This window comes from Lissotriton vulgaris, chromosome 4_1 (assembly GCF_964263255.1).
Source record: "Lissotriton vulgaris chromosome 4_1, aLisVul1.2, whole genome shotgun sequence".
Taxonomy (NCBI): Eukaryota; Metazoa; Chordata; class Amphibia; order Caudata; family Salamandridae; genus Lissotriton; species Lissotriton vulgaris.
Genome location: NC_141691.1, coordinates 1,602,376,756 through 1,602,403,336, shown reverse-complemented (window position 1 = coordinate 1,602,403,336; position 26,581 = coordinate 1,602,376,756). Strand labels below are relative to the sequence as shown.

The following is a 26,581-nucleotide window of genomic DNA, read 5'->3' as shown; positions in this document are numbered from 1 at the left end:
CTTTGTAAATATGGCTTAACAAGGCGCATTTTTTACTCCGTTGGTGCGTCACAAAAAGTAACGCACCAGCGCCGTAAAAGTGACGCACAGCCTCATAAATGAGGCCCAGTGAGCATCCCTCTGAGGAGTGCGTGTGTTCCGGCTCTTGGACCCTTGACCAGTTCTTGCTTTGATAGACTCTGGATTTTGCCGTCCTTGTTCAGCGGGCTCATGGATAGACCAATCCGGGCTCACTCCAAACCCATAGTGTTCCATATGCCCAAATCTGGCACAACTCTAGAACAATACAGTGCCCTATGACTGGTGTCACTGAGCACCAACTCATGCCCTCAGGTCTTTCAGAGATCCTTTTTTTCAAATGGCGCTCCTGCCTCGCATGATGCAGCCCCCATACAAGAACGCAGCGTGCCGACATGTATTGATACACATATTGTGATACACTAAGTGGACATACAGGGACGAAATGTTCTTTAAGCAGTAGATATGACTTTCCTCTGAATTGCAGCATTCAATCCTGGAATACATAATGCCGAATGTGTACCATTATGTACAGTGCTGCAGCACGCTAATCCCCATTCACCAGCCTATTGCAAGGTATAATTTTTGTACAGATTGCTTTGTATACGTTTTTGCATATATTACAAAGATGTTATTCTTCTTGAGAGAGACGCCATTGTTATTCTTTGAAGAGTTGTATTTCTAAAAGTGTTTAATTCGTTGTTACAATTTCTGCATGAAATGTTTACGTGGGTACTATCTTTTCAATGAGGTATGTGAAGTCCAGTTCCCCATGGGACGCACCTCTGGAACATTTACAGACTGGGGCCAGCTCAGGAGACCACACTGGCTCTCACACAGTGCCTTAGCCCAGTGCTTAATTTGAGCTAGCGGTTTCCGGTGCACACACACTTAATTGTCAACACCAACGCTTATGATAGTCAGTTATATGGTGGCACTGTTTATGCAATTTAGAGATTAGCAGAACAACCGCTGTTTATTGATTCACTATACATTAAAACTACTGATACCTGCCACCCAAGCCATTCCTATAGCGTTGGGGCGTGAAATAGTCTGAAATGCCACACTTGTAAGAGTGTGATGGGTAGTAGCTGTGTAGGTACTGTCGTTGGCAGTGCTGGCAGGGCCAGTGGGGGGTCCTTGCTGCAGTGGTCCTGGCGAGGGCCCTGCCACTTATTGCTTTACAAGCTATGCACCCACCGACGCCCAATGTTCAATGACTCCTAATGCGGTTTTCTATTTTGTTAGGGAAAATAGCCACTGACTGGGGTACAGTGGGCTCCTAACACCCTTAGCCCCGGTGCGACTGCACCTGTCGCACCATTGATAGCTACGTCCCCACTCTCACTTCCAAGCGAACCAACACGAAAATATACAGTGCTGCAGGTGAGAACGGAGTTGTTGTTTTTGTTTAAATATGAACAGGACGTAAATGCACATTTCCTCCAATCCTTGACCAGGTTGGGCATTTGCCATGGTTATATAGAAGTGGTATTGTATGAATTATTGCAGTGGAACACAGTTAATCATTGGATGCGCTGGACACTACACATACACCATCACCTGTGTTGTCTGTGGTGTTATGCATGAAATCCTGACAGGATTCCAGGGTGAATGCATGGGCACAGCTTGCGCATTGTCCAGGTTGCTCTTTTAGGGTCTGCCACATGGCTTTAGGCTCTGATTTCACTCTGTGCCTTTGATTGCAGGGTGGCAGGCGGAGTCCAGACCGTGCCAGCTCTCCTGCTGCTGCAGACTCCGAAGCACAATGTGCCAGCTGGATACCACCGGGGCTGGCAGCGCCCTGACCTTCGCGGGAGGCCTTTCTGGAGCGGCGCACCGGGCTTGAAGGATGTGGCACCGGGAACACGCGGGACCTCACCCCTCCCGAGGGCACTCTGCACGGCCCCAGCCATGGTGAGGACGGCTGCTGGCAGAGCGGGGCCGTAGGGAGCGCACCACATCTCATTCTTCAGCACTCTGTGCTTTTCAGTCACAGCTCCCATGCCTTTCAGCCCGGCAGCGTGCAGAGGACAAAGGAGGACGCCGGAACAAAGGCTGCGCGGCAGCAGCTTCCACGCAGCCCGCAGTCCCATTACCTTCCTAAACGGGATTAAGTTTCCCGATAGGGAATGCTGACTTGCAGAGAGCAGTTTCAGTTATGTTTGCATTTTGGTGATAGCAGCAGGCACCGGCTCCGCGGCTGCTGCGCGCAGCCCCCTGCGCTCGCATCCATGGCTTCGGAGGACTGCGAGCGCTCCGCCTTCATGGCCTCGCAGGAGCGGGCTGGGGGGGCCCCGACGCGTACCGGAGCGAGGGGCCACCACTCCAGGACAAAGAGCCTGCCAGTCATGAACGGGCTCTGCGCGCCGCCTGCTCAGGGACCAGGGCCGGCGCTGGTGGACACCACGCAGTCCACCCCCGTGGTGGCCCAGGTGGCTCTGCTGCCCAGTTTGCAGGGCTCTAGTTTCAGCTGTGGCCTTGCTTCAGACAATTTAGCCCCGAATCTTGCTGCTTCTTCTAGGACAGTGTTTTCACTTGCGACCTCTAACTTTTCAGGAGCTGGGAACGCTGAAAGGACGGGGTCTCACAAGTTTGCGCGCAGAAACACAGGGGTGTCCCCTTCCTCTACTCTGAGCCCCACCTCGGCCACCGCGTGTCTGCGCGTGACCTTGACGGACTCGCGCTGCTTCTTGGTCTGCATGTGCTTTCTGACGTTCATCCAGTCCCTGATGGTGTCCGGGTATCTGAGCAGTGTTATCACCACCATCGAGAGGCGCTACAGCCTGAAGAGCTCGGAGTCGGGCCTGCTGGTCAGCTGCTTTGACATCGGCAGCCTCCTCGTGGTGGTCTTCATCAGTTACTTTGGGGGTCGCGGGCAGAGGCCGCGATGGTTGGCCCTGGGTGGCGTGCTGATTGCTGTTGGGGCTGCACTTTTCTCCTTACCTCACTTCATCTCCCCTCCCTATCAGATACAGGAGGTGAACTCCTCCCTCTCCAACGAAGGTTTGTGTTTCAATGGGAATAACTCAGCCAAAGACCCTCGGGAGTCGTCGGCGTGCTTCAAGGACGCAGGTGGGAACGACCACTCCCTGTACGTAGCTTTATTCATTTGTGCACAAGTCCTTATTGGCATGGGTTCCACGCCCATCTACACTCTGGGACCAACCTACCTGGACGACAACGTCAAGAAAGAAAATGCATCCCTCTATCTGGGTAAGGCTTTGTTCTTACTTTTTGCCCTCAATGGCCTTCCTTGTACAACATAGTTTATGCTTTAAAGGTGAAAGGGCATAATGTAAGTAATGAATGGGTTGGCAGAACTTTCAGAATTGGTAATGCTTCAGAAAACACTCCTGTTGCTTTTGTTGTGTTATCTATCTATCTATCTATCTATCTATCTATCTATCTATCTATCTATCTATCTATCTATCTATCTATCTATCTATCTATCTATCTATCTATCTATCTATCTATCTATCTATCTATCTATCTCTCTATCTATCTATCTATCTATCATCCTTCCTTCCTTCCTTCCTTCCTTCCTTCCTTCCTTCCTTCCTTCCTGCCATCTATCTATCTATCTATCTATCTATCTATCTATCTATCTATCTATCTATCTATCTATCTATCTATCTATCTATCTATCTATCTATCTATCTATCTATCTATCATCCATCCTTCCTTCCTTCCTTCCTTCCTTCCTTCCTTCCTTCCTTCCTGCCATCTATCTATCTATCTATCTATCTATCTATCTATCTATCTATCTATCTATCTATCTATCTATCTATCTATCTATCTATCTATCTATCTATCTATCATCCTTCCTTCCTTCCTTCCTTCCTTCCTTCCTTCCTTCCTTCCTTCCTTCCTTCCTTCCTTCCTTCCTTCCTTCCTTCCTTCCTTCCTTCCTTCTATCTATCTATCTATCTATCTATCTATCTATCTATCTATCTATCTATCTATCTATCTATCTATCTATCTATCTATCTATCATCCATCCTTCCTTCCTTCCTTCCTTCCTTCCTTCCTTCCTTCCTTCCTTCCTTCCTTCCTTCCTTCCTTCCTTCCTGCCATCTATCTATCTATCTATCTATCTATCTATCTATCTATCTATCTATCTATCTATCTATCTATCTATCTATCTATCTATCTATCTATCTATCTATCTATCTATCATCCATCCTTCCTTCCTTCCTTCCTTCCTTCCTTCCTTCCTTCCTTCCTTCCTTCCTTCCTTCCTTCCTTCCTTCCTTCCTTCCTTCCTTCCTTCCTTCCTTCCTTTTCCTTCCTTCCTTCCTTCCTTCCTTCCTTCCTTCCTTCCTTCCTTCCTTCCTTCCTTCCTTCTATCTATCTATCTATCTATCTATCTATCTATCTATCTATCTATCTATCTATCTATCTATCTATCTATCTATCTATCTATCTATCTATCATCCTTCATTCCTTCCATCCATCCATCCATCCATCCATCCATCCATCCATCCATCCATCCATCCATCCATCCACCCACCCACCCAAATCTATCTATCTATCTATCTATCTATCTATCTATCTATCTATCTATCTATCTATCTATCTATCTATCTATCTATCTATCTATCTATCTATCTATCTATCTATCTATCTATCTATCTATCTATCTATCTATCTATCTATCTATCTATCATCCTTCCTTCCTTCCTTCCATCCATCCATCTATCTATCTACAGAATAATGTGTCCACTATTGCCATTGAGGGGTTCTGGTGCCACCATAAAAACGAGGCCAAAGGCTGAGAAGTTCATATATGCCACCAGAGCCACGAGATGGAAATACGGGACCATAATACAGGTTAACAGTTTTGTAATTGTTATACTACATGGTTATGTTGGGGCAGTCACCTTGAGAAAACTATGGGGCATATTATCAAGGGGGTTTATCTCCGCTTTTTTGGCTTTAAAAGCCAAGAAAGGGGAGATAAAATTATCTCCCTATTACCAAGCTGTCGCTAACACCAGTGAGTGACAGCTAATAGGAGATAGCGACCATCTTGGGCCTTGCTTTGCATGTCAGTGATATTTATCACTAATGACATGCAAAGTGGGCGTGCCAAGATGTTAGCGACTGGAAACAGTCCCTAACATCGCTATCTCCTATTACCAACTTTTGGAGATATTCGCGCTAAGCGCGAATATCTCCAAAAGCTAACACCTGCCCTGAGCAGTTGTTAGCCATGTTATCCAATGGGAGGTGGATAACATGGCTAAGAGCATTTGCTCGATAATGCATGAATATCGCTGACTTTTCAGCGATATTCATGCATTTCGGCCGTTTTTTATCGCATTTGCGATAAACCTTGTTAATAGCAAGGTTTATCTGCGATAAAAATCGCCGATGTGCGGCGATAATTTTTGTCTCTAAACAAGTTAGAGACAAAAATTATCGCTAGTTGTTGGTAATATGCCCCTATTTTCTTCACATTGCAGCTAACTATGGGCACTCATTGCAATTAGAATATTTCTGGTTACTATTCATGAATAAATGATTTGTAAAAAAATGGACAATGGTGAGGGTCAGGGAATTTGTGTGATTTTTGTTGCTGCTGCATTTTCTGCATAGTTATATGAATTTACTGCATTTGACATAATTTGCAGCATAATTTGCACACATTTGCAGATTTCACAAATACCTTTCGCTAGCTAAAATGAATGAAAATACTGTCAGAAATTGTGCAGCATAATTTGCATTTCTTGCTCCATAAATAAGAAAACCTTACCGCATACTCTGGACCTTTATGCAGCATATTCCGAGTAGCCCAGACTGTTAAAGCTCTGCAGAGTGGTTTGGAGGCTGCCCTTATGGTGCTGAAATCAGTATTTTACAGAGTATCATGAAGCATTTCCCATACTCTACGGTAGACCGGGAAATACTGGTTTGTGCTTGTTTGACGAATCTCCACAAAAGTTTGGAGACCTATTGCTTTTACTTAATTGGCGGGTAATGCAACGTTTTAAAGTGATCGGTCAAAGGGGTTCAAATAAAAAAGGGGGGGACCAAAACATGTTTTTCCACTAATGCATTTTCTATTGGTTTTTTACTTATGCATAGCAGCCAAATGGTCAGTCAGATTTCCATTAAATTTGGCAGGATTATAGATTAAGGTGTGCAGATGATGCTTTTTGGTAGTACAGGTAAGTAGGGAAGTCTTTTTTAAAGATATGAGGCCTTTATTCTTACTGATATCTCATGCCGCAGTAGTTTTGCAAAGGTTCATGGTATTTTGTGAATGTACTGCGGTACATAGCAATGATAAGACATATGATTGGCTAATGACTGCATATACAAAATTAAAAGGCAGCCATAATGTTTTAAGCACACTTTGGCTGTGTTCTGGGTTAGGGCCTTAGATATAGGTAAGTACTAGGTTTTATATGTTTGCTCAAACTATTAGCAGTTTATTAAAGTGATACTAGGTAGGGAAAAATATTCAAACATTTCTATATATTTAAAAAACAAAATTTTGCTAGGATGTACCGCAGTACGTAAAAAGTAAAAAAAAAAAGTAAAAATACACTACTAGACTACTGTATATTTCACAAACAAAGCCTAGGACAGTGCATTTTCTATTTTGGTTTACATATTTGCTTTAAATAGAATATGTTTATGCACTACCACAGTACTACCTACTGTGCTATTTATAAATATGAAAACAAGTATTTGTAAAAAATAAATTGAAGCTGTTGTGCATTATATTTTACAAATATAGTTTGTGTACTACAGTATATTTTTTATTTCTTGCATGTTTATTTTTTAAAATTTCCTATAACTTCTGTGGTACTTTGTAGGTACAAGCATCGTTGTGTGTAAACCTTTTAAAAAATATATAGAAAACTATTGATTATTTCCCCTACATACTACCAGTTTAAATAGGTGGGGTACAATAATAAAACCTTATATTTACTTATATCTGAGGCCGTAACCCATTACTCAACCAAAGTGCGGTGAAAACTACATGGCTGCATTTTACTTATATAAATGTAGCCATTAACCAATCATATACTGCATTACAATTAGCATGTACAGCGGTATACCATTGCACATTATATAACTGTTTTGGGACTCATAACTTTATTATTACTTAACCAATTTAGACCTAATACACTTCCACTCCATAATATATATTCCTGTTCACCCACTTTCATACTGCGTCTTTTTGAATATATTCTATTACACCACACACTGCTCTACTCTACTACACTGTACACCACTACTTTTTACGCCTCTCCCCTCTACACTATTCGAATATATGAAGCTCCCCCCTGTGCCACTTTACTCTACACTACTCCTCTATGTCACTCCACTGTGCTCCACTCCACTGTGCGCTTTTCCACTGTACAACACTTGACTCTATGCTACTCTACACTATTCCACTTTACACCATTCCACTCAATGCCGTTCACTCAATGCCACTCCACTCTATGCTATTCTACTCTACGCCACACCACTCTTCTCCACTCCACTCTATAGATCTCCAATCTAAGCTACGATATTCCACTTTGTGGCACTGCACTCTATGCCATTCCACTGTACATCACAACACTGTACTCTAGTCCACTCTATGCCACTCCAATCTACCCTATTCCAGTTTACGCGACAACTCTACTGCACTCCACTCTATGCCACTCCACTGTATTCTACTTGTCTGTACGCCACTCCAATCTATGCTGCTCCACTCTAAGCCACTCCACTTGACGCTGTTCCACTATACTTCACTCCACTATATTCCAATCCACTGTACGTTACTCCTCTGTACATCACTCCACTGCATGTCTCTCCACTGTATGTCACTCCACTGTATGCCACTCGACTGTGCTACTCCACGCTATACTATTCTACTTTACGGTACTCCACTCTACGCCACTTCACTCTACGTCTCTCAACTCTATGCCACTCTACTGTATGCCACTTCACTCTACACCACTACTCTATGCTATTTCATTCTTCGCCACTTCTCTATACGCAACTCCACTTTACGACACTCTATGACACTCCACTGTATACCACACTACCATGTACAACTCTGTCCTCCACTGTACTCTATAACACTCCACATATCTGCACACCATTCATCAACAGTACACTCTAAAATTTGAAATACTTAAAAAAAAATTTTAAATCCAATTAAAAAAACAAAAGTTAACACTTATAGTACGGTAAACATTATATATTCTTTACATAGAAACCGATCTTAAACTACACAAATATTTGAAAACCCAAAGTGATAGCTATACCTTAATTTTATAATTTACAAACAACTCCAAATTACTGTACTTTAAGCACTTCCATTCACAGTGTTCTGAACTCTCTTGCCATGTTACATTAACTAAAACACGCACCTTTGTGGTGCACTGCTTATACCGTTTCATATTACATCACTTATAACTAGGGATCCCAGCTTTAGGTATTTATTTTTTTAACATTTCCGTCTGTGTTTATCTATTTTTATTTTTCGGTCATTTTATCTGTATCCACATTTTATTTTATCGCAATCAAAAAAAGATGCTGCAGCTAGTATTTTTTCGCATTTATTTAAATAGGCAATGTGCGCTCTGTTGTTATAGGTTTAAATATATGTATGTATATGGGTAAATGGGTTATTGCTTTTAACAAAGAGATACTTTTATTACTTCCAGGTAATAAATTGCAATCCTTCAAATATAGCACAGTGAGCTGTGAAGGACATGGTAACCCTCACTGTCTTATGCAACACATTCTACACACTGATTTCCACACATATAATTAATTGTCAATATATAATGAGTGATGTAAAGCGCCATGACTCCATGCATTGGGATGAGTAGCGCTATAAGAGAAATAAAACAATATTGTTATCAATGTATAATGAGTGATGTAAAGCGCCCAGACACCCTGCATTGGGATGAGTAGTGCCATAGCACTATAAAAGAAATAAAACAAAATAGTGTTATTTAAATTGTTATTTGTGTAAATTCTGGGACAGAACAGCACATCTAACATTCCTACAGTGCATACATATCTCCAGTAAACTATGGATTATGGCTGATTACAGGTAAGTAAACATAAAAATAAATAATGCAGTGCGCGCAACGAAATTTGTTTTATTTATTTATATGTTTACTTACCTGTAATCTGCTATAATCCATGGTTTACTACCCCCAACCTGTCCCTCCCCCTCCCCACGTCACCTCCCGGCAGCACTCCCACCACCGACCGCTATTGGTACACACTAAGTTTACCTCTGCTCACCCTCAGGTAGCTTGGCACTGAGCAGTCAGTTAGGCTAAGCTAAAGAGGCAATGTGTAAAGTATCTGTGCACACACTCACACGCGCACACACACACACACGCACACAGTAATACAGTGAAAATACCACAAAAGTAATCCGCAGTAGTTTAGAAAAATAGAAAATATTCATCTGAATGAAACAAGACCAGAGCAACAAAAATCCAATATACACAAGTCAAGATATGAATCCTTCAATATTAAATGCAGTTGTAGAATTTAGAAAACAGAAGCTCCAACGGGGTCGCACTTGACCGAGACAAATCCACAAGTTCAGTCAGACTGTGATGGAGCACGGGCCAGCTACAGGAGTCACACTTACCCTGGTACAGTACCTTGGATGAGTTACAAATCAAAGACAGTGCAAGCGCAGAGGAGGTGAGGAGTTTAAATGGGAAATATGATTTTTGAGACCCTCTTCTCTTACCCCTCTTGGCAGAGCTTGACAAACTTACAATGATGCAGCTGCGGTTTCACCGAACCCGTAATAAAATAATCAAAGCCCATGCCACCCTCAGTACCTGTTGCCCTCGTGTGAGTCTTCCTCTATGACAGGAGAGTCAGGCAGCCAGTCCCATTCCAGGCGGGGTTACAACATGCTGCCTCTGAGTGAACTTTTGGTTGTGAAAAGTTCCCTTTGCTGCCCCTTACGGAGCCTCAGAGACTAGAACATTATAAGGTAGTAGGACAGTACATGCACTGCGAAATGAAAGCAGAGAGATCTTTTAAAATAAGGGCCTCATTTACAATATTTTACCGTAGGGCAGCGCCGAAAGCCTTCCAGCTGCGCTGCCCTACGGCAAAAGAACAGGGCAGAAATCATATCTATCAGATACAGCGCATTCCTGTCCTCTTTCCTTGCACAGGCGCTCACTTGGCTGCCATGCTCCAACGCAGGCACCCTGGCACCATGGTGTAAGGGTTTCTGCATTGTGGGAATGATTGTTTGTATTCCGGTTCCGCCTGTGGGGTAGGTCGTTCAGAGCAGTGATGCTGAGTTGAGGTCATTGCACCTAGAGGTGTCACAGCCCGACCGGACACTGTTGAGGCGCGTCTACTAGAGCCTTAGGATTACCCTCAACCATGTTTAGGTACTATGGGCCTCATTTATGAAGGTCTTGCGCCACCGGTGCGTCACTTTTTCCCATTTTAAAAGTGACGCAAAAGTGGCGCAAGAGCTTCATAAATAAGGCCCTATGTCTGCAGCAGACATAGAAGAAGGAATAAACATGGAGAAATAAAGTTATTTCTCCTTGTTTCACCCCCCCCCCCCTTCTCTTCCCCTGGGGAGGTGTAGGCTTTCGATGCACTCCCAGGTTTACAGAACATTGTAAATCTCAGAATGTGTCAAATGCCATGGGTGTTACATGGGAACACCCACCATAACAACCATGGCACGCCTCCCAATCACAGTGTGAGGCAACACATTGACTGACTTGCACAGCGTTGCCTCAGACCATATCTACAAGGTCATGAAAAGACAGGCATGGAGGCCTTACGAGACCTTGTAAATATGGCGCTGCAATGTGCGCTGCCAGAGTGTCATTAAAAGTGATGTTTCAGTGATGCAAGGCCCTTGTAAATGAGGCCCCACGTGTTTTCCGAGTGCAGGACACAGTCCAGCTCAAATGAATGTGTGTGCCGATTGGTAATTGAGTTAATGCTACCTAGTTACGGTGCTAAAAGAGGCATGGATAACAACAGGTAAATTTTTTATTATTGTCCTGCTGGGGAGAGTTGCATTTTTTCATGGTACTTTAGCGGCCCAAACTGTGCATTTATTCTTGTGAATGTAGGGGAAGGCGATTTAATGTAGTAATGACACGCAGGTCAAGCGGAGGTGGGCACCAGTGACCAATGTAGTGTATAATGGTATGCCTATAGCTCAATGCATGAACATTCAATAGCCATTTTTAAGACTGGATTTTAGGAGAAGCAAGTGTTTATTTTTGGATAGGATGGGAGAGAAAATGCAGGTTCTGCAAGATTTCCTGGGCATAAACACATACATTACATTTCTGTGATTTCCATCATGTGCCAACTAGCTGGTATTTTTGTGTCTCTCTGAGCTTTGTGTTATTACATCTAGATATATTTATTTCCGAAATTATCATCAGATTGTGAAGTAATCATTACTAGGCCCATGGGACTCGTATTCAGGGTTTCTCAGTCACTTCTGATACGTTCACTCTGTATGACTTCCTTTTTCTCTCTGCATCTTGTCCAACTACATGTCTTACATCTAATCTCTTTTCTATTTCCTCTTTTTACTCTCTTTTTTATTCCCTCATTTTACTCTCTTGTGATTCACTTCCTCACATCTCCTTTACTTCACCACCCACAAAACACAACACACCCACTTACTTGCAAACACTACATTCTATTGCTTTCGCCTTGTTAATATTTTGGCAACTGTATACTTCCATCATGCATATTTTCACAGAAACACAATTGCAGATTGGAATGCGTGAACATTGCTCTGTGCGCTCAACAAAGAGACCAAAGATGGGATGACCATGTATTCTGAACTCCTTTTTGACTCCGTGACAGGCACTCAGAGGAACTGGTACTGTCCTTCGCCTGAAATCCAGAACTCTCAATCGTGGCCTGCAGGTGACTCCGTTCACTTCCTCGCATCTCTTTCACTTCACCACCCCCAAAACACACAACGCACACATTCTTTTACTTTCACCTTTTTAACATTTTGGCAACTGTATACTTCTATCATGAGCATTTTCACAGAAACATAATTGCAATTGGAATGTACGACAATTGCTTTGTGAGCTGTGCAGAGAGGTCAAAGATTGGATGACCATGTATTCCGGTTCCGGCGGTGGAGTTGGTCGTCCAGAGCAGTGGCACTGGGTTGAGGTCATTGCACCTAGAGGTGTCACAGCCCCTCGGACACTGTTGAGGTGCGGCTACTAGAGCCTTAGGATTACCCTCAACCTTGTTTAGGTACTTCACCTATTAATACGTGATAGGTAGGTTGTTCCAGTAACTACCACAGTGTGTAGATAGTTTGCACATGGTGCTGATGAATTGCCGTCTGATCACTTAAACGTTTAGGCAAGAAACATGTTGACCCTTTTAGAGTGGAGCGCTAGGATCTGACCATTATTTTAGATATAAGTTGCCACTCTTTTTCCATTTTAATCAGGTGGGAGCCATCTCATTAAAATAGTTGATTGGACTACACAAGCCTAGGCCCCTCACCCACACCTCACCAAATGGCAAGGAACAAAATATCTCCGCTAAATAGCCTCTCATTGGGTGCCCGTCGGGTATTTCAGTGCCGACCCAACGAGGAGCAGATCAAATGATGAAGCATGACACCTAGCTGGCTGGGTGTGTGAGGGCCCTAGTTCTGAAAGGAGGTATCCCCCTCCCTCCTACTCACTTTTAGGACTACATTGTCCTCAAAGTTTTTTCACATTGTAACTCTCTACTTACCTCCATGGTGACCCACTAAGGAACTGCATACACTTTTTTTGCATGTATTCCGAACACCTTTTTGGTACTGGAACAGGAACCCTGAGGAACTGGCCCTGCCCTCAGTCTCAACTCTAGAGATCGCAATCATGTCCTGCAGTCGACTAAGTTCAAAGCATGCACAATGCAATAGTAATAAGCTACACAAACAACAAGTGAAAAAAACTAAAACAAACACAGTTTATGAGTTTCCTTTATAAATGACTATAAAAACAGTAGTCTTAGTTCATTTATTACAGAAATAGTTCTGAATATTGCACCAAGCTAAGGCAGTTTTTACAATTCTTCTCAGAGGGAGAACCCCTTCATCACCCTTGGGAAATGTCAGAGTCTTTCATAAATACATTATTTGCTCTTATTGCTCACCACTTTCATAATCCTCCAGCTGCCACTGCAACGATGAACCCAAAGTGGATGCACATTTCACTTTTAAAGTTTAGTTCAGATTTTTTAAACAGCACTAAAGTTATTAGCAAAACAAAAAATGTCTCGTCAGTGGTAGCTCTGACCCAAACATAAATGTATATTACGTTATTAGAGCCGGTGGTTGCACTTACTTTTGGGGACCAGCACTTGCATTTCCTAATCTGATATTTACTGAGAGCAAAGGAGGGAAAACACACAAAGGGGGAAGAAGAAGGAAGAGAAAGGAGGCAATCTGCCTGCAAGAGTGAGATGAAGAGTAAGGGAGTGTTTGATAGTGGATTAAAGAGGCATGAGATGGATTGAATACTAAGCATCCTTGTTATTCGGCACACCCACATTTAATAGCACAGGCCAGGAGATTTTGAGCAGAGCTTTAGGTATCAGCACACTTCTTTTTATAAATTAAGCAATATAAGCAAAAAACAAACATAAAAATATACATATATGTTGTTAGACTTGGCATCTTTTGGCGTGCTTCCCCTAAGTTTTTGCTTTCTGCCCTCCCGGTTGTGACTCTTGTTTTCTCACTGATGATCAGTGGTAAAGTAAAAGTGCTCCTGTGGTAAATTATGTTATGGATTGGTGATTCCAGGATTGGGTATTTGATTTACTTGTAAGTCTCTAGTAAAGTGCACTGAGTGCGCCAGGGCCTGTAAATCAAATGCTACTAGTGGGCCTGCAGCACTGATTGTGCCACCCACGTGAGTTGCCCTAAAAAGGTAACTCAGACCTGCCATTGCAGAGTCTACGCGCAGTTTGTAACTGCCATGTCGACTTGGCGAGTGCACCCACTTGCCAGGCCCTAAACCTTCCCTTTTCTACATGTCAGACACCCCTAAGGTAGGGCCATGGTACCTCTGTGGGCAGGGTGCAGTGTATGTGAAAGTAGGAGATGCCCTGGTGTGTGTGGCATGTCCTGATAGTGAATTACAGCCCATTTCGTTTTTCACTATCGCAAGGCTACCTGTTCCCCATAGGACAGAATGGAAAGTTTGTTTATAACCGCTTATAAACAAGACTGGCCCAGGGAACTAGGTGGGAAAAGAAAGTTTAGTATGCCTGAACTTAGAATCTAAAGATGCATCTTTTAGTGAAGGTGATTTTTATATTCTGTGTTTGAAAATACCACTTTTAGAAAGTAGTTATTTTCTTGCTTAGTCATCCCGTGTGCCTCTGCTGGAATGTGGATTGCCTCTCTGGGTTTTGGATGACAGAAGGCTGGGGAGCAGGAGTGGTTCCAGATAGTCTAGGTAGGGTCAGGAAAGGGCTGAACAGACCTGGGCTGCAATGGGGAAAGGGGGAGGAGATTTCCTTGCACCTCAAAGGGCCTGTTCTGCCTCCGACAATGCCATCTCCACCTCCTGCCAGGAAATCACACCAGAGAAGGCAGAACTGGTTCTGGCTGGGCACAGACACTTTCTGCCTAAAGAGATCGAAGGATTTTGGGATATAAATATTGGGGCCCAGACTCCTGAACTTTAGAACTCTTTTGGATCAAGATGACCGCCAAGAAGAAGAGCTGGAGAAGCTGTGAGGAGGGACTACCACTTTGCTGTGCGCTTTGCTGTGTTGGCCTGCAGTGGCTGCTTCTGTCTTGGGCAGTGAAAGGACTGGACTGAACTTTCTGCAATCTACTTTTGTGAGTTTCTCCAAGGGCTTGAGGTAGAGCTTGCCCCCTGTTCAAGAAGTCTCAGGAACAGCTAAGACTTCAAGATCTTCTGCCATCAGCACTGGGGACTGTGTGTTTTGTGGTGCAACAGAAGAAAAGAAACTCAACGACATCTACGACGCTGCTGCCGACTCCGTGTCCTTAAGGCACCGCTGGAATCACCGCCATGCCACGACCCTGGTCTCACTGACGACACCTGCTGACGCTGCCCTCGAGCCGCTGCCCGCACCATGACCTGTGGGCACCGCAGTCCGCACCGCTTCGCAATGATGCCTTGTCACCGCAGAGGGCACCGCCGCAACGCCACACCCTGACCCTGGTCTCACCAACAACGCCTGTTGACACCGCCAGCGAGCTGTTGCTCGCACCGCAAGCGGTGGGCACAGCACTCCGCACCGCCTTGCTTCACAACGGTATCCCGGGCGACGACGCTCCACGCAAAAGTGCTTTCACCGTGGTTCCAGGACACCGCTTGTAAAGTTACACGATGCATCACCCTCATCCCGCATCGCAGCCTCGGCCAACCGACGCCAGCGCCATCGACTCTAGTTCATAAGCCGACAACAACGCTTCAGCAACGACGACGACGCTGCTTGCACCGTGACCTGCCAGCACTGTGACGAGTACCGCCTTCATCTCGCACCGTGACCCTGGTCACACCGACAACGCCATCTGACGTCGCCACTGGCCCGCTGCTCGCACCATGACCTGAGGGCACTGCACGCCACTGCACTTCACACCGCAGCACACAACGCCTGCCGACGCCAGCGCTTCTGACTCCATCAGAGAGGAGATCGACTTGCAAAGCGTGTTACTTCGAGGGCCCCGACGACTCCTGCACCCACCTCCGGAACAGATGCCTGCGGACGCGGTGCATTCGAAAGCTCAACGAGAGGTCATTTCTAAAAGGTACTGTTTGCGGGTCTTCCCGACATCGTAGCTGGCCCGCGACGCCGCGGTCAGCCAGAACTGTTTGGATTTGTTTGCTCACAACGCCGTGATAGCCCCAGACAGAGCTATCAACATCAAGGAACAATTCTTAAAGCATATTTTGATAAGTGAAGATTTTGAAGTACTGTATTGTGGATTTTTATTGTTTTTGCTCTTGTCTTAAGTATATAAAAATATTGAATATTTTTCTGAACTGGTGTGGTGTCCTTTTGTAGTGCTTACACTGTATTACTGTTGGTTATGTGCAAATGCTTTACACACTGCCTCTAAGATAAGCGTGACGGTTCGTGGCAAGCTACCAAGGGGGTGAGCAGGGGTAATTTTAGGAGTGCAACTCCCTTATCCTGACTATTTATATTATATATTTATATGTGTCTGTGTATTTATATAATATATATATGCACACATATATCTATATATACATATATGTATATATATATATATATATATATATATATATATATATATATATATCTCTACACACAAACACACATATAAGTATACCATATGTTTATCATATATATATATATGTTATACACAGATGGGCAGAGTGTGGCTGTTCATTACCATCGTTGAGTGTGGGAAGTGTTGAGTGGGTCACAATGTCACTGTGCTCCTTCAAAAATGGTAAAGGCCCTCATTATGAGTGCCCCAGGAAATGAGCTTGACTTTTCCCACTCAGGGAGTTACCAGTACTGGTGGCACCAGTAACTTCAGAAGGGAGGACAATCTGGCTCATTTTAAGTTGGATCCTGAGTGCACACTAGGAAATTAGGAATTTCTGGGGGAATTGGTTATCCCGGGTCTGATTTCCCGATAATGCTTCATTTACTCTGTACTTTCACACTAAGATTTCAGATGTTTTTAGCAGGTGAAATTTCTGATTGGAAGTAAAGAGATAAATCAATCAATATGTATTTGTATAGTGTGGCTATTCACCTGTAAGGGCATCCAGGTACTAGGGTGCTGGACTCAGTGAAAAAGCCAAGTCTTGAGTCTCTTCCTTCATTCTGTCAGAGAAGGTGCTGACCGGAGGTGGTGGGGGAGGCTGTTCCAGGAGTTGGCGGCGAGGTAGAAGATGGAACCGTCTCCGCTGAAGTTTTGGTGGATGCATGGTGTCTGTGTGAGGGCGAGGGATGCAGAATGAAGGTCTCCGTAAGGTTGGTGGAAGTTCAGGCGGTGGTTGATGTATGGTCATGGAGGGCTTTGAAGGTGTGTGTCAGCATCTTGAATTGACATCTTTTCTGGATGGTCAGCCAGTGGGGCTTCTTGAGATGGGGGGTGATGTGGGTTCGTTCAGGCAGGTTTAGAATTAGTCTGGCTGCTAAGTTCGGTATCATCTGGAGTCTCTTCATGAGGTGGGACATGGTTCCTGCATACAGTGCATTGCTGTAGACCACCGAACTGGTTACTCGGGCTTGAGTGACTTTTATTCTTGGGCAGATGGGGAGCCATTTGAAGATCCTTCAGGACATGCCAAGAGTTTGGATGCAGGCGGCAGAGACTGTGTTGATCTATCATTTCATGCTGAGTTTGCTGTCCCGAATAATGCCAGGCATGCAGGCATGGCCTGTTGGCGTGGCAGTAGGTCAGAGTTCTGCAGGCCACCAGGTGTCATTCCACAGGAAGGCGTTGTTGCCACAGATCATCACTTTGGTCTTTTCAGCGTTGAGCTTCAGACAGTTGGTTTTCATCCAGTCAGCAGTGTTTGTCATGCAGTTGTGGAAGTTGCTCCCATGGTGGAGGGTCTGCTGAGAGCGAGAGGATGAGCTGGGTGTAGTCAGCCTAGGATATGGTGTTGAGGTTGTGGGATCTGATGTCAGATGTGTTGAAAAGGGTGGGGCTGAGGGATGAAACTTGATGGATGGCGAAGATGGTGCTCTTTGGTTCCGAGGTGGAGGATGGCACACGGATTCTGTGGATTCAACCAGTGAGGAAGAATGTGATCCATCTGAAGGCGTCACCCTGTATCCCGATGTGGTGGAGTCTGTTGAGTGTGTGGTGAGATACGCTGTCAAAAGTGGCTCAGAGGTCGAGGCGGATCAGGGCCGCTGATTCTCATCTGTCTAGGAAGGCATGGATGTCATCGGTGGTGGCGATTAGGGCAGTCACAGTGGAGTGGTTGGCATGGAAACCGGATTGAGAGGTGTCGAGTAGGTTGTTTCTCTCCAGGTGTTTGGTGAGCTGACGGCTGATGGCCTTCTCAAGAACTTTGGCGGTGAATGGGTGCAGCAAGATGGGGCAGTAGTACTTGAGTTTGCTGGGGTCCGTGGTGGATTTCTTGAGGAGGGGTCTGACTTCTGTGTGTTTGCATGAGTCAGGTAAGATGGCTGTGGTGATGAATGCATTGAGAATGGTGGTGAGTTGGCAACTGATTTCCTTGCTTCCGAGGTTGAAGAGGCGGTGGGGGCAAGGGTATGTGAGTGCTCCAGATTGGATGGAGTTCATGATAACTCTTGTGTTCTGGGTGGTGAGCTGTTCCCATACAGTGAGCTGATGGTTCGGGAGGAGTCCATTGGTGTTGGAAGGCTGTTGAGGTTGGTGGGTTAGGTGCTCGGTTCCTGTAGATTGTGGATATCTTGTTGTGGAAATAGTTTGCCAGTGTGTCGCAGAGTTCCTTGTAAGGGGAGATAGTGTTATGGGTGGTTGCTCAGCAGGAGAACTCTCTGACTATGCTGAAGAGTTCCTTAGTGTGGTTGGCACTTGCTTTGATGCAGATTGCTAGGGTGTTTTTCTCTGTGTTTTTGAGGCGTTTGTGGTATGTGGTGAGGGCTGATTTGAAGGCGGCTTGGTCTGTGAGGTCTCTGCTGGCGTGCCGTCTTCTCTGCAGTTGTTTGAACCTGCGTTTCATTGTCCTCATTGTTTCAGCAGACCTCATAATTCCAATAGGACTGTTAACTGCTGAGAACGCCCTACTGGGATTACGTTGCCTCTGGTATTGAGGGCGTTAAGAATCATATTACCCCTTGTGGACTTCATAGCTTATGCGCAGCAGTTATGAAGGAATAAAACTATAACCCACAGTTGAACCATGCGTTAAATACTTGCCTGCAATAGAATAGCAGTACCTAAATTATGTGGTCTGATTAAATATACCATGACAATGTTATTCACCGTAGGCAAGACGATTGGCACAAAAGAAAGGCAAATCGAATACGTGTTGGTTGTTGGGTTTCATGTGTTTACAAAGATATACATACAACACTGTTGTATGAACACTACATAGAATCCGTGATTTCGCAAACCCGAGGTAGAAACAGGACCATTGCAATAGTGCTGCCCAGAAAAAATGAGATAAATATATTTCGGCTGAATCAGACGCTCAAGAATCTAATTTGCTGAAGATTGTTTCTCTTAATCATGAGGGCGAGTGGAGCGTGTCATGCTGAAGCCGACACTGGTTTTTAATCTATTCAGCACAGAAAGAAATCCTAGCAGCCTTTATAGTCTGTCCTTTTAAAATTGCTTTTGTTAAGGGATTTTGCAGTGCAAGTGGCAGAGGGAGGAAGATAATAGAGCCCTGCACTGCAGGTCATCTGTTAATAAGAAATATGTCCTCTTCACATCTCAGCTTAGGGCAGTGAAGGGCCATGTTATTTTATTCAGATGCCCGGGCCGGGTGGCATTGATGCGTCTAGCCGGAATTCCGCAGTGTTAAGCCGAACAAGATTTCGGAAAGAGAATCTCTTTACCAGACGCCTTCATAGTTAATAATAGCCAGTTCCAAGATTGAGCCGCTATGTTCATTTCAATAGCTGCCTCTCTATCCTCCCAGGGCACAAGTCCTACAATAAGAAGTGGGGGGACGCTCAAAGTTAGGTGGTGTCACCGGAAGTGATGTCACGACAGGGAGTCACCTTACTACAGGGCGCTTTACACATCAGTGGGGATGAGATACAGCGCTGCTCTTCATATAGTGACTTCTCTGAGCTCTCTGGTGAGGTGAAGCGAGGGGGCTTCACAGTATCACAGCAAAGGCCTTCGGTGCACCCATGCATACTGATTTTTGCTTGGGAGATCGACGGGGCAGCTGTACGGTTATGGAAAGCCATAATTGATAGTCCAGCTTTTGGGCAGGGGGGACGTCGTCCACCCGGTAAAATAAGTTGGGGGACGCCATCCACCCGCTTGGTACCCCGACTCGAGCCCTGGTCCTCACGCTATTCATATAGGGGACAGTAGACCAGTAGCAATAGCTGTAAAGCTTCCTTCAAAGTAATTCTTTGCTGAGCAATTCCAATAACGTATGTACAACACTCTTTCTTCAGTCCAAAACTATTTTAGCAATTGTCCACAGTACTTGGGTTTCAGTGTCCAAATTTATATCCAAAGTAGTAGATTCGCCTCTATGACAACACCAAGGTACGTTGTTACAGCATCATTTCCATTTATTTCAGTTCTGGTTTCCATCAATCAAAAGATAACAGCCAACACGTGTTTTGTCTGGCATTAATATCATGCCTTTCGACTTCTTCAGGGCAGTATAAGTATTCTTCAAATAAGATTTCCACTAATATAACCGTAAGTTGGACCTCTAACAATCGTAAAGTCCAATAGAAAAAAGAAGAATCCTCAATTTTGTAAATCCACAATCATAAATCAATTGGATACATCCGTCAAACACTTCCTTTATTTAAAGTGATTCTCTCCACAACGTAAACAAAACCATCTTTTTTATAAAGTCGCAAAATTGCCGTATTATCCTCAATCTCGCAGACACGGGTACGTGGTACGTGTAATTATTCTCCAGTGCACGGCGAGTATGCCATCAGGAATCACATTCGGCAGCTAGCGTTCAACAAAGCTTCCTTGTAACTTGAAAATATTCCAGATTGCATTTTCAACATCCTTGTGAAAGCCATAAACTGTTACAAAAGATGCCAGGTTGCAAGCAAGCACATTTATTTTGAAACTAGCCTCTTGTTTTGTGACTCCAACCTCAGTTGATTTGCACAGTCGGGTGGAGAACAGAAGGCACAGGCTCCCAGTCCCTGTGGATGTGCATAATCAGCCCACTCAGACCAATCCTGGCACTTCTCTCATGCTGGGTAATAGTTTTACCAGCATGAAAGCAGCGTCTGGATTGGTGCAAGGGAGTCTAGGAGCCTGTACCCCACGAGCAGAGGAGCACCCGTGTTGTAAGCAGGATTGTTTTTGTGCAGTAAGGGACACCTTCCTGCACAAAAACAATCCCCTGAGGGATATTCCTCTTTCTATGTGTGCTGCGAAATGCAACACACATAGAAAGAGGAAGTAATGAGGAGAAATAAAGATATTTCTCCTCGTTAAGCCTCAATTGGGGAAGTGTAGCATTTTGATGCATTCTCAGGTTTTCCGGCAATGGTAAATCTGGAAGTGTGCCGAATTCTATGGGTGGATGCGTGGAAACACCTGCGCTCCACCCATGGAACTCCTCCGTGCTACATAGTAACACAAGGCAGTGATTTGCATTGCATTGCGTTACTCTAGATCTATCAGACCACGCTAAATCAAACTCAACAGTTGTGTCGTTCTTGCGCCCCATTGCATGGTGCAACATAAATATACCCCTGAGTTTCCATGGACAAGCCTAAATATATTTTTCAACTGTGTTGAATGGGCTGTGAGTTTCCTACTTTTGGGTAATCTGTGGTCACCCGTTTATCAGGCTTTTGATACTTCTTCAAACAACGATCTATCAGCCCCTTTTTCCTCTCACTTTCTTTGTGGCTCCTACCATTTCAAGTGCTAGGCTTTGTACAGCTGCTACTGGGGTCGTTCTTATGATGAGTAGGGCCAGATGAGTTCTGTGGGTATAGGCTTTTGAGAAGCCAGTGTAAATTGTAGCTAACTGAAGAAGTGTGAAAAAACGGCTGCAACTCAGAGCCTTGAACACTGTGATACTCAAACTACAAACTTATATTCTGGAACATGATGCAAGAGCTATATCAAATAGGCTCCAGGACATTGGCTGGTGTATGAAGTGAGCAAACGTGTTTGGGACACACCGTAATTGCATTGCTCCTATTCAGGACGGGACGCATGCTTTGGTTACTCTCATTGGAAGTAGTGAATGTGACAAAAAGAGTGACAGGGAAAGGGGTTGAAGCTTGTTAAAAACTATACAGGGAACATTGTAGAAGCGCATTTCACATTTCTTAAAACTCACTAAAACATCTATTCTGTCCTCGTGATGCTTCTTAAAATTAAAAAAGATGCATTTGACACATGTCAATTGTATTAATGCAATGTGCGATCGAGTCAAGACAGAATTAACACAGCTTTGAGTTTTAGAACAGCACAGCTAAGTCGAGAATGTTAACACTCTTGCATGTAGAACTCGTTTACTTCACCTTTTGTACATTAATCTACATCAGAAGGGTTGCCTCAGGCACAAGTTAAAAAAAAAAAGAAGTGGTGGGACTAACCAAGTTAGGCAGCATGCAAGTGACATCATGGCGCATGACATCACAGCCTACATCATGTTGTGGCTTCACAAGAAGTGACATCACAACCCAAGACCTCACAGGAAGTGACATCAGATCGTAACACCCCGCATATGTTTTGCAGGTCTGTCAGGAGTACCTATGAGCTCATTATGAGATTTAACAAATGAGATTTTGTGTCGGGGTTCTGCCAAAAAAGTGACGCTTCTCGATGCAAAAGGTGAGCCTCAACTTATACATTTATTTTTGGGAAAAACTATGCCACAAAGAAATAGTCAACAAGGAGAAATGTGGCAGGAAATGTTCTGCTTAATAGGTTTCAAAGTCCACATTTTTGAATATGTTAAGGCTATAAAAAAATTAAATAATGGTATTTAAAATGTTATTTGTGTAGACACCGGGACAGACCAGCACATTTGACATTCTTACAGTGCATGCAAATATCCCTTATATACAGGGATTGAAGAAAGTAACAAGCATTTACAATGCAATGGTTTTGCCTTTGGTAAAGTTAGAGCTATTGGCATTGCTCTTGACATTATTTTTATTTATGTTTTTTTAACATAAATAAATGGCATTGTCATTTACAATGCCACTAGCTTTATCTCTCGCAAATGACACACACAAACACACACAGAGCCCCCCCCACGCCCACCCACACAGAGCCCCCCACACACACAGCCACACAGCGCCCCCCACACACACAGCCACACAAAGCCCCCCACACACACAGCCACACAAAGCTTCCTACACACACAGCCACACAAAGCTTCCCACACACACAGCCACACAGAGCCCTCCACACACACCCACACAGCACAAGCAGGCAACAGGGTCACACGGAGGCACAAGCAGGCAACAGGGGCACACGGCGGCACAAGCAGGCAACAGGGGCACACGGAGGCACAAGCAGGCAACAGGGGCACACGGAGGCACAAGCAGGCAACAGGGGCATACGGAGGCACAAGCAGGCAACAGGGACACACGGAGGCACAAGCAGGCAACAGGGGCACACGGAGGCACAAGCAGGCAACAGGGGCACACGGAGGCACAAGCAGGCAACAGGGGCACATGGAGGCACAAGCAGGCAACAGGGGCACAAAAACGGAGGCACAAGCAGTCAACAGGGGCACACGGAGGCACAAGCAGGCAACAGGGGCACACAGAGGCACAAGCAGGCAACAGGGGCACAAGCAGGCAACAGGGGCACACGGAGGCACAAGCAGGCAACAGGGGCACACGGAGGCACAAGCAGGCAACAGGGGCACACGGAGGTACAAGCAGGCAACAGGGGCACACGGAGGCATACGCAGGCAACAGAGAGGCGTTTTATGTAAAGAGTGTGTGCGAGGACTTGGCACGGGGAGTTGTTGCGGGAGCTGGTTATTAAAGAGCAGGACTGAAGATGTTCTAATGTAAGTGAGGTGGGACAGACGGCCGGAGACACGGACAGCGGGAGGGGGGGGGTGGGAGGGGGGGTGCGGGAAGGAACAGGAACACGGACATTATGGAGCTGGGGGGCCAGGGTCGAGTCTCGGCGTCGACAACATAATCTGTTAGGATAGTAAAGAGGCCATTGTGCAGGGAAGAGAGAATCATGAATCTTAACATTTCAAACAAATACCTTTATATCTATAAATCTCAGAAAGCGAGCATGCAAGCATGTATCTGACAGCTGATCACTTACAAGACAGCGTGCCTTTGGAGGCTAATAATACTTCTCAGCAGGAACCTCTAAAACGAAGACATTCTCGAATGGATCGCGGATTGGAATGTTTGCAGCACTATTTTTGGCTAGACATGCCTGCTAATAGACAGAAATAGTCATCTTATTTATTATTTTAAAAAAAGCCAAAGACATGTACACATTGGCAACCCCCCAGGCCATGTGCAGAATCCCTCTAGTAATGGTGAACCGGAGTGGCTCCAGGGTGCCCCTGTGGCACGGCCCAAAACAATCCTTATTGCATGCACCCCCTCATTCTTGTCCCTTCTCACGCAGGACCCTGCCTTAAATAATCCTATAACGTATGATTCTCGAATCCAGATTCATCCACATACCAGGCCTTCCTGTTAATTCACAGACCATCCACGTTCAGCGATTCCAGCGCCATTAAATACCACGGGTTACTAACTAGCCGCCCTCGGCCATTAACCAGCTCCGTTGTCATTAAAACGCACTGAGCTGAGCACTCGGCACTGGTTGCCGCCGCCGGCCCTGGAGGAGTGTCACTGGGCTCGGGGATGCCACATTAGGCCACACTCACGCAGCTCATTCGCAGGCGGTGAAGACGGATGCATCATCCATGCACCGAGGCCCTCGCGCGAGCTTCTTGAAGCTGCATTAGGAAAACTCTACCAAGTTTAAGTCACCTTGGTGTCTTGGTGCCGGCGGGGAAAGGAGCAGGGGGCGGGAGGGGGCAGGAAGGGGTAGAATCGGCTGCATGGAGGAGGGGCGGCGGCAGAATTCGGAGGAGGGGAGTGAGTGGGTGTGAAGAGGAGTGGAGGGGAGGGATAATTATTCCCGTCAAAGCCTGAGGGAAGAAACCGAGAAGGTCAGGAAGGCGGGTGCCGGCTCCAGACATCGGGACAATAAAACCAGAATTTGTCTGCAAACAATATTTAAAACTTGGTTTCCCTTCTCCAACTCTACCAAGTTTAAGTCACCTTGGTGTCTTGGTGCCGGCGGGGAATGGAGCAGGGAGCGGGAGGGGGCGGGAAGGGGTAGAATCGGCTGCGTGGAGGAGGGGGCGGCGGCGGAATTCGGAGGAGGGGAGTGAGTGGGTGTGAAGAGGAGTGGAGGGATAATTATTCCCGTCCGAGCCTGAAGGAAGAAACCGAAAAGGTCAGGAAGGCTGGTGCCGGCTCAATGCCGGAACAGATTCGGGGGCGTTCCTGAGGGCTTTTGGCTGACGTAGCGTGACGTCGCCAAAAGCCAAAAATTCTCGGGAACGCCCCCGAATCTGGTCCGGGATTGACTGACAGAGCCGTCTCCCAATGGCTAGCCTCCATTTATGGAGCTAGCCAATGGGAGACTGGGGCGGATACCCGACTGCACACGCAAAACATAAGGTTTTTTGGCGCATGCGCACTACGTGCGCATCGCCAGTCAAAACCTAAAAAGCACTCCTCTCAAGTATTTGTGAAGAAGTAAACTGTGAGCCCTCGCTTCCCCCTCCCTTGCATCTAGGTGTGACCGGCGACGCTCAGATAACTCGCTGCCGGGATAGTGGAATGAAAGAAGGCCTGATGGCCCCTGAAAGTCGGCTTTCATAATGGACCCAGCTGGTGTCTGAAAGATGAAGGCCCCCTCTCTGCATGCACATTGCTGCTCGGAAAGAAAGTGGACAACGTGCAGGCGCTGCTGGGTGGGGTCTGGTGCCTGGACAAGTTCATCATATTTCAGTGGGCCCCAGCTGTTTGCAGGGTGGACAGCGTCCTCCCCGTGAAAATAGTGGATGGACGCTGTGTAACCACGTGGACCCCCGACTTGTGTGCTGGTTTGCCTTGTATCCAGATCTGGCCGGTTTATACTTCTACTCAGTGTGCTTTTATACATGTTGACACCTGTCAGACAGAGACTTTTTTGGCGATCGCCAGAGGGAGGAACCCGACTAGTGTGTAAGAAGACTTATGACTCAACAGTCTACGATTTCAATTGGAAATGACTTTAAGTGAGCTTCTAACTGTGTAATCTCAGCTCTCTGCACCTGTTTAATCCTGTTACATTCTCTGTGACACTTCATGCACGGTGTATATGCAGCAATGCTTATCCAAGTGGCGTGATGGTGTTGCTCAAGTGTTACAGGGCCATTTTGCTTTTAAGGTGGTATTACAGCAGGGCAGAATTTGTTTTAGGTTTCTTCTTGCCCCACACCAAGCCCTATTATATGTTTTTGCCATTCTGTTGTACTAAATGTCTCTGGACTAAAAGGAAACTGGATTTGTAGGTTTACTGGGGTGCTCTGATCCAAAATAATTGATGTAGAAAGTGTCAGGCATTTGATATGCCAAAGCCAGATGTAGTGGAGACAGAACTATTTCACAATTGTCGTTTTCAAGGTATTTGTTTGATAACCCGTGCGCAAATATTTAAAACATTTACAACCCATTACACATGTGTAACATCTACGATTTAGCAGGTTAAACCTATACATACTCATGATATGAAATCCAACCTCAGCTAGTAAGGAGCCTCTTCCGAAGGTCCACTGAGCCAAACATACAACAGTTTACAAGTAAACACCTCCCTTTCCAGATGAACCTTTATAAAACAATGATAAGTAATTATGCATTT

General features: G+C 45.3%; 1 protein-coding gene across 1 annotated transcript in view; it reads left to right on the top strand.

Annotated features, from left to right (window-relative positions):
- The first annotated feature begins 1,727 nt into the window (after positions 1-1,727).
- SLCO5A1 (solute carrier organic anion transporter family member 5A1) overlaps positions 1,728-26,581 on the top strand; it is a 372,433-nt gene continuing 347,579 nt past the window's right edge. Inside the window, exon 1 of the mRNA XM_086965856.1 lies at positions 1,728-3,234. Coding sequence (XP_086821982.1) covers positions 2,151-3,234 — 1,084 coding nt within the window. The 5' untranslated portion in view covers positions 1,728-2,150. The remainder of the gene's footprint in view (positions 3,235-26,581) is intronic.